Source organism: Nylanderia fulva, unplaced genomic scaffold, assembly GCF_048542155.1.
Source record: "Nylanderia fulva isolate GAGA-0341 unplaced genomic scaffold, ASM4854215v1 Scaffold45, whole genome shotgun sequence".
Lineage (NCBI taxonomy): Eukaryota > Metazoa > Arthropoda > Insecta > Hymenoptera > Formicidae > Nylanderia > Nylanderia fulva.
This window is the reverse complement of record NW_028190532.1, coordinates 1,477,322-1,486,593: the sequence shown is the minus strand read 5'-3', so window position 1 is coordinate 1,486,593 and position 9,272 is coordinate 1,477,322. Positions and strand designations below refer to the sequence as shown.

At 41.1% G+C, this 9,272-nt stretch overlaps 1 protein-coding gene across 1 annotated transcript; it reads right to left on the bottom strand.

Moving 5' to 3' along the window:
- Positions 1 to 2,365: 2,365 nt before the first annotated feature.
- On the bottom strand, positions 2,366 to 8,330 carry LOC114940933 (facilitated trehalose transporter Tret1-like). The gene is given in 4 exon segments (XM_029315742.2): positions 2,366 to 6,619; positions 6,733 to 6,785; positions 6,787 to 6,845; positions 7,688 to 8,330. Coding segments are annotated over 4 exon segments (1,635 nt in total). The 5' UTR covers positions 7,778 to 8,330; the 3' UTR covers positions 2,366 to 5,186.
- Positions 8,331 to 9,272: the final 942 nt, after the last annotated feature.

The window sequence follows — 9,272 nt, the reverse complement described above, 5'->3', positions numbered from 1 at the left end:
GTTTTCTCGTGTTAATTAAAAATTATTTCTTTCACTTACGTCTGTATAATTTAATTTCTCAAGATAAAAAATTATCACACACTCAAAATACATATATACTTTCCGCGTGCATTAATTACCGTGAATTTGCAATTTTTACATTTGATTGATATCAAAGCTTACTTGGAACCGGAAGAGTCACAAAGCGTGTAAATACACATAACTACTTGTACAATTGGCAATATTTACCTATATTTTACTGCCATTTGTGCGGTTATTTGCCTTTACGCGTGCTTTTCCATTTTCTCCATATTCCGTCTGCATGTTCCGTCAATATTCACAACGAGCTATTTCCAACAGATCTTTTTGATAAAAAGCGCAATACAATATGTACGATATTCCCTTTTATGCAGTTCGGTAGAGAATCTTCCCACAACTTCTCCTTTCTCGCACCTCCATCAATGATTCAATATAATTCCGCCGTGTGTTTAGTTAATGCCACGAGTCTGGAATGCAATGCCAATGCTTAACCAAGCTCGCGAGCTTGTTGAATGGCTGAAAGCGAGAAGGGGTCTAGAGAGAGAAATGAATCCCGTTGTGGGAAGATTTATGTCGTTGAGTTCAACGAAAAGAAAAATAACGAGGAGAAAGGGCAACGAATGTCGCGAGGAGCTACATTTCTGTGATATGGTTTAGAAGAAACGTTTCGTTCTCGCGAACATCTGCGCGAGAGCGAGCTTTCCTTCCGTCGCTTTACCTTCTTTCGCGAGCTTGCGTATCAGGATGAGAAGCGATACGCAAGAACAGCGAAGAAGGATAACGCGCAATATGAACTTTCTGAAATCGAGCTGAGGTAAAGTGAGAGAGACTCTCATCCGACAATTCGCTTTATTTTTCATCTTTATTCGATAACACATCGATCACATCTCCAGTGGCGGATAAATTGAATTACGCGATCCCCTCGACGCACAATCGAATTAGTCGGCCAGAAAATATCCGCAATTTACTTTTATGAAGCTTTATCCAACGTATACGCGTCATATGGCGTCGCAATAACCGGCGTCTGGAATTTCTGGATCACGTAGCGAAATGAACCACATCCGAGAGAGGGCAATGGTTGGAGAGAACAATAACTTGGGACGGTATATATATCGATGCCGCGATGAGTATCGAAATAAAATTAGTTATGATTTTAGTTCTTCAATATATACACAATAATCGCGCGATTACGATATAAAGGGATCGAAAGTTAATTATAGAGCGAATGTAAAGTGGCTCACGTCAGCGACGCGATATTTCCGAGCTTTTTTTTACATTCGCGCGCGCTTCTGATTCCTGCACGTATCGTTCATCCGCAAATACATTTTTATATTTTTTTCCTATAATATCATACATATTTCATACTTTTGCTGAATGCTCAACCGCGCGCGGTATTGTTTACGAAAAAATTCGGCGGGTATAAATTCGGAAACGACATAGGCCACGCCGTTCTGCGGATTACATCTGGTTCATGCGGAGAATATCCGGATCGTTTTACAAGCTCGTTCGCAGCGTGTTGCCGTATTCTCCTCGTCCGGCGAATATCGCCATGCCGCATCGTTGCACGGATGTAGCTCGCTGTGCACACGACGACGGGGCTGCGGAAATAAAACTACAGCTCTCCGCAGACTCGCAACTACGGGTCGAACAAAGCGAACGGAGCCGGAAAAAGGGACCAAGAACGAGGGAGGGAAAAAATCGCGAACGTCCGGCGCGATCGTAGCCCCCGGAGGTGTTTGCAAGTTTCAACGACGTTCCGGGACCCGTTAATTCACTCTAATCCGTTGCCGCCGCGATCGAATGCATAAATCGTCCCAAAGTCGGCGAAAAAGCACCGGAGACCGGACTAGTTTTCCAAACCCTCTTCATTGTTTCCTCGGGAACAACAGGCGCATTGATAGACGATACAATGCGGTCTTTGATGTGTTCGTAGGGTCATTAATTAATTGGTTTAACACATATATGAGTACACGTACGTATATACATATCTACATACTTATTCGCTCCGTTTCTTTCTTCTCCGATTCCATTTTTTTGGGGGGTGAAAGGATATAGCTTTTTGATGCACGTACACATGTTGTATATGATTACTATCTTGACAAAAGAATTATACTCAATTATATTAATATGCATAATTAAATACATGCATATAAATATATTTATTTATTTATTTGTTAAGATAGTAACGCTAACTTGCAGAAAACTGTGCTTTTACGCGAAAGATGGAATTGAAGATTGAAGGAGAAAAAATTGACGAATAAATAAAAGAATGAAAATAATACTCGAAAAATAAAAACTAACAGAGATGGAGATTTCAATAAATAAAAAAATGTACAAAACTTATAAATCTGTTCGATAATTTATTTCTTACTCATTAATTTTTATTAAAATCGAAACTCATTATTTTATTGATGAATTGATTTGCGATCGAGACGTCTACGTTCGAGAGATATTGCAAAAATTGAAATTTAATAATACACTCTTCCACATTAAATCAATCTAGATACGGTCCATTTTAAGATGAAGTCGTCCTTCTACATGCCATCATCGTAAGAGCACTGGCTGCAACAATTGCGTTATCTCGATTTATACAGACTCTCTTTGCAATACGGAAAGTGGGCGCGAAGTCTTCCGGCTCTCTATCGAACGATTTCGCGTCTACATTTATGATTCTTTGTCATTGTTTCTCTTCTGAGAGCGCGGGAGAAATGAAAGAAATTATTCTCTCTAATTTGTGGAAGTAAGTCTTTTCTCAAATATACGCTTTGCTATATACTTGTCTCGTCATGTATAGCTTAATTCTATCATACAGGTGATGCTTCTTTTTCTGTTTTTTTTTTACTTCAAGTTTTCTTATAATTAATGATATAAAACTATGAAGTCACTAGATAATAATTAAAAAAAAATTTTTTTTTTTCGTATAATTATTTTTACAACACATGGTCTTTTCAATTTTCTATTTAATGAATGAATGAACAGTACATATCACGACCTCAAAACAATGCGCGGCAGCTGTGTGGAATACGGGGAAATAAATTGAAATGTCTATCGTGTCAAACCTAGCGTGTTTCTACAGCTTCATTGACGCATATAAAAGAAAATAAAAATTCAGAAAGGACGTCGTATAACGTAAGCTTTTCTTGCTTTTTAAGAATATTGTCATTTTATTTCGCTGCTCCTTTTTTGCAATTTAATTATGTTCTTTCTTTTATCGCAATTTCTTCGTCTCCTTCAATCTTCACTTTATTCTTTTTTTCAATCTTTAATCAGCTTTACAGTTTAGTTTTACATGTGAAAAACATGAAATTAAAATTTGAAATTAAAATAAAATAAAAGGAAAATATAAAATAAAATAAAGGGAATGATCTCTCTGATTTATTACAAAAAATGCTGATATATTAAAATATATTTTTTTTAATGTTACATGTATAAAAGAGTGATATATTCATTGTTTCCGTTCATGTAGAGAAAACATGTTTGAAAAGTGATAGCTACAACAATTCTTTGTTTTAGTGGATACACGAACTCGACTATTGTTGTTACATTTTATATATCTTCTACCGTCGCGTACGAGAGAGAAAAAGAAAGAGCAGAGCTGTCTGCAAATTCCCCATATACCGGATCTCACAAATTGAAATTTTGAAGGCTCTAACTAATTCGACAAAAAGCATTGCGCGAAGATTACGTCATGTTTATAAACATCTTTTATGGCCAAGACATAATATTTGCTGTTATCTAAATAAAATTATATAAATGTTCATCTAGGTGAAATTTTTGCGTCATCTTATGTTTATTTAGATAATAAAAATATGTATTATCTATACCTGCATTTTAAATAAAAAAGTGTTTTTTTTTTTACTAAATTATCTAATGTTTAGATAATTTAGTTTAGCACATAAAAATAATTAAGTATTTTATTAAGTAATAGAACTTAAGCAGTAAGCGATATTATAAAAACTTACAAAAAAATATGTGAATATATTTTTATATCTCTTTTTATAATTTTTATATCCCTTTTAATAATTTAAATTTTCTTATAACTGTATTTACATAAGCGGTTTGAAAAATAATATTATCTAGATGAATCGCTATATAATTTTATCTTTGATATAGATATATTTAAAACAAAATCGTTTTCATCTTATCTAAGATGTATTTACATATTTTCATCTCATCTTTATCTTTATCTAGCTAATTTTAAAATCATCTAACAATAAACGCAACACTGGAGACATATATATTTTCCATCAGTCTTATAGCCATGCTGCAGGTATGATTATTCCGAGTTGGTTTTACTGATTGTATTGTTTAAAAGAGTATCGAGAAAATTATCTAACAACGATATAAAGTAAGAGAGAGAGAGAGAGAGAGAAACAGTACAGAGCATATAAAAATATTATTTTGTACAATAATTAACTGTAAAAGAAAACATTAAAATGTGCTTCTCTCAATGGAAGCATTTATTTTACCACAAAACGTTTTTATATAATTCTTCAAGCGCCATTTTCTCTCTCTTCTTCTTAATTTCATTGTCACTCCTAGGATTTCTACGTTTCTGCGTAAGAGATGCGGTGTTTATGCGAAATTTGTACTCGCCAGTCCTTTTCATTTTCATTTTCTCCTCTCTCTTTCTCTCTCAATTTTCCTTACTTAAATATTTTATCTTGTATGCGCACGAGAAACAACTCTGAAGTCTGACGTCTCGTTAAATATCCCATCCGCGTAACATTCCGCGCGCAAAAAAAGAGAAGAAAGTAAGAAAGAGGAGCCGCATATATATACAAAGATAGTGTTCCTCCGTAGCGGTGTTTCAATAAATAAACGGTGAAATTCATAACGAGATCTCATAATTTTGAAATACTGGCGGCTGAAGGAAGAACACACTATACATCTAAGTAGGCACGGATTTATATACGTATAGGTGTAGCAAAAATGAGTTTAAAAAGTTCTTTATTTCTCGATGGCGGGTGCGAGAAAAGTTGTGGGGGACGAAGATTTCGCCTTAGCGACTCGCTCCTCGTCCGCGTATACAAAGGTACTGTATATATATACAAGTGAGGGTAAGTAATCGCCGTTTCAAAGTTCGTCGCTTCGAAAAGAACGTCCTGTGACGTTGGATAAACGAGTTTACGCCGCGTCCAGCGTGAAACGCGGCATCGCTCTCTCTGTCACGCCACGTTATTTCGATTCTGTGAACTTTCAACGTTCTCGGCAATGTCCTTTTTGTTGCCGTCTCTTAGAAGTTCCTGAATTTCGCGGAACGTCCGGCCCTTGGTCTCGGGTACGGCGAACATCACCATTACAAAGGCGAATAAGCACGAAGCCGCGAAGAAGTAGTAAACGATGTCGGCGCCCAGCGAGTCGCCGATCACTTGGTACAGCTTGGAGACGGCGAAGCCGAGCACTCCGTCAAAAATGGTCACGATGGCGCCGGCGAACGCCTTCACCTCGGTGGGGAACAATTCGCCGATCAGCGCACTGGGTAGGGTACCTAGTCCGATCTGAAAGGCAACCTGAAAGGCGATCACGTCGATGACCGGAAGGAGATTCATCGAGGACATGTCGACGCCTCGCTCGTCCAGCATAAGGTATACCGCGAGAATCGCGAGGGTAACGGAGGAGCCCAGGGTGGAGGCGATCAGCAACGGACGTCTGCCGGCGCCTTCGACGGTCGCGGTCGATAATCCTGATGAGATGAGGCCGACCGCGAGCACGAGAACCGTAGCCATGTTGGAGTCGAGGCCGATGGCCATTTTCTTGAAAAGCACCTCGAGATACTGCATAGTACTAAAGTTCCCGCTAAGTTGCTGCGCCATGATAAGACCGAGAACGATGCCGAGGGCCCGGGCGTTGCTGGGCAACAGCATTAACTTTAGTTTGACGAGCCAGCTACGCTTCACCGGTTCCGTTCGCGCTCCGGGACCGGTCACCGGGCCGTTGTCGCAGACGTCCTCGAGGAAAAGATTGCGCAGAGCTTGCTCCAGCTCTCTTCTAGCCTCGTCACGATCGCGGATTCCCTTGAAGAACGCTAGGGATCTGGTGGCCTCTGCTCTGCGACCCCTGGCGGCGAGGAAAGCGGGAGTCTCTGGGAACCAGGAGAAGCACAGCACGAAGAGAACGGCTACCGCCAGTAGTATAACCGCTAGAACCTGATAAGACACCCAGGGACTGATGCTGCAGGTCAGTAAGGAACCGGTGAACACGTTCACGGAGATCAGAGTGCCGAGGGCGCCCCTGATGTTGACGTCGGCTACTTCCGACACGTACATCGGATTGGCGGTGTACGACATGCCCACGCCGATGCCCAGGATTACCCTCGAGATGTAGAGAGCCGTGACGCTCTGGGCGAAGAACACGACCGTCCAGCCGACGATGAAGAAACCGCTGGCGAGCAGGAGGGATCTCTTACGGCCGTAACGATCAGCGAGGCCGGCTCCGAGGAACGGACCGATCATCGAGCCGATCACCGTCAGCGACACGATCCATGAACTCTCGTCCTGGGTGATCTTCACTGGAACATCGCTGGCGCCGGATGTGAGTCGCGAGAGTGACGTAGTGGTCCATCCGTAAACAGTACCGACCGCCACCATAGATAGAGTCGCTGCGAAACAAAGAATTGAATGAAGACTAATGGCGCAATAATTAAACAATTGATCTCGCCGCGTGCAACTTTTAAACGAGCGACGTCTCATAAAAAATAAATATGACGCAAACCTGATATGCATGCTAGCCATTGCCTCCATTGCGTGCGTTTGCTGTGACGCTGGGGAGACGAAAGCTTGCATCACAATTTCCTCCTTCGGCCCGCCTTCCTTCAGCGCATCGATCTAGAATAGAAACAAATATTTTCCTTTTTTTTCATCAGACTGAAAGCCTTTACGTTACTATATAAGGCTTATAGCTGTGTAAAATAGCATAAATAATGTAGGTTTTGATTAAAATCAGATGCTATCGCGTTTTAAATTTAAATCCCGCGGTAGCTACTGATAACAACTCAACCGCTGCTCTTCTACTGCCAATATGATTTATGAAATATTTTCGTGAGCGAACTCGAATCAAATCGGAATGCAGCGATGTGATGATATTCGCACATGCAGCCCCTTGAGCGTGACGGAATGCAGAAATTCTTTCTCGAAGTGAGAAGCAACAGGTGATAGTGATTAATGTGGTGCGCAAGGAATCAAGTAGAGAAACCGCGTTCTTCTTTCAAAGAACTCGGACATACTGCGAGAATCAAACAATCTACGCAAGCCACATGCTGCGGAAAAATTATCCTAGGTTTCGTTTTAACAGCCGGCTCTCTCGGAGGAGAAATTTTCTTTTCAATTGCCAAGTAAACACGGCACATCGGAGGAAACATTAGCAAAGCGCGGTTTTAGCGTAGGTTTCCTGTTTCTTCGATTGAATAAAGCGCCATCGTAAGGTCGCTGATCGACCGCACATGCGCGCTACTACTTCTCGCAGCGATACGTCACTCTTCTTCTTCGTGTTTGCGTGTTCGCTGGCGACGCAATCTAACACCAGGATCTCATCAGTCGCAACGGCGGCTACGCGGGCTTATCGCGATATAGTTTGGTGCACGCGAGTGCATCGGCGTAGGCCGGGAAAGCGAACGAGCGAGCGAACATGGTGAACATGGTCTTGGCTTTCGTTCCGTTGGTCAACTCACCAACGTGTTTGCACTTCTAGTGGCTTTCCGGAGCCATCGCACGCACTTGCCCGCAAGGTGCCGGAAAGCGGCGCTGAACGGAACACCCATTTTTGGCTTCGTCGCAGGAGGAGCCGCTTCGAGTTTATTTCTCGAGATCGCGTGCCAACATCACGAACACATACTGACATGCGTGTGTGTCCGATGCATATGTGTGGAGAACACACAAAGCGCACACAACACTCGTTACGCGACACGCCGATGGAGGTCAACGTGCTCCGACTTCAATGTCTAAATGCTGAATCATTCGGTTTTATAAGTTCTGAGTTACATGGCTCATCGTAAAAAAATATAATATATCTGAAATAGTGATTACAGCCGCGGGTCATATTTGGAAAAAAATACTGTTGATTTTGCATAGATGGGTACGGGAGGATCGAATTTTTGAGCGATTTTAATTGGTTTGAAACGCGATGCTCTCTCTGTATTAATGAATACATTTGCGAATTGAGTTTGCCGAGAATCATAATCTTGAAATATATGGATTAAATTTTACAAAGTTTAATTAGTAAAGTATAGGAATCCCGTATGCATTTCCGTTTGTATGTTCGAATTTTGTTCAGAGAAGCGACATGTATGAATGACATCTTCGGAATCTCGTAAGACATTCTATAATAAATAGCTTTACGAGTGGATCATCAATCTTTTCGCACGTTTGCAACCCGAAAAAAAGAAGGAAAAATTATTTCAAGATTGTTTTCCAGTCGATATACAACACCGGCGTGCGCATGCGCGCAAGCGTTTCCGTAAAAGCGTGATAACGGCGTGAAGGAAAACTTCACGTGCATGCGCGTGTGCTGCGCACACTCAACGCGAATATAACCTCAGACTTGCGGATTTTATCTGGCACGAGGAATACATCTCGGAAATGCGCCAAATGTCTCGTTTTTTCAACAAAGCGAACGAGTCGAGAGATCGATACTCACCAGCGGGTCCATTGTTTCAGTCATGTCGTCTCCGCTTCGATCCCTTTAAATGGCGCAAATCCGCGATCTAAATACAACGTGCCACGATCGACCAGCTCCTCTGTCCCGAATTCGATAGAGGCGACCACTTTCATGTTTTCGTCGGTATTAACTTTGGACCGTGTTTGTGGAATCGGATACGTTGCAAAACGCGCAGGCGTCAACTCTTGCGTCTACTTTCACGCATCGTACATGTATGTGATCGTCTCTTTATGTATTTTTATTTTTTTTTCCTTTTCGCTCACTCGCTCGACACGTTCCGCGTTTATACATTAACCGATATTTATAATCACCCGCAGACGGCAAAGGTTATCAGTCATTGATCCCTCAATTGTAGCGTTGCGAAAATAAAGAGATTGAGAAATGGTACATCGAGGAAACGATTCATCATGTAAATGATTTTCATCAACTGAATTATGAAAGCCGCGTAGAATTTGATAAATGTAAAATAAACTTGATAACTGCGCTCAAATTTGCTTATTCAATACTGACTGATTATGTTAGTAAATGCGATATGATTATTATGCCATAATTATTGCCAATGCGATCCGCTTCGCGTATTTGTGCAAGAAATCCTGCAG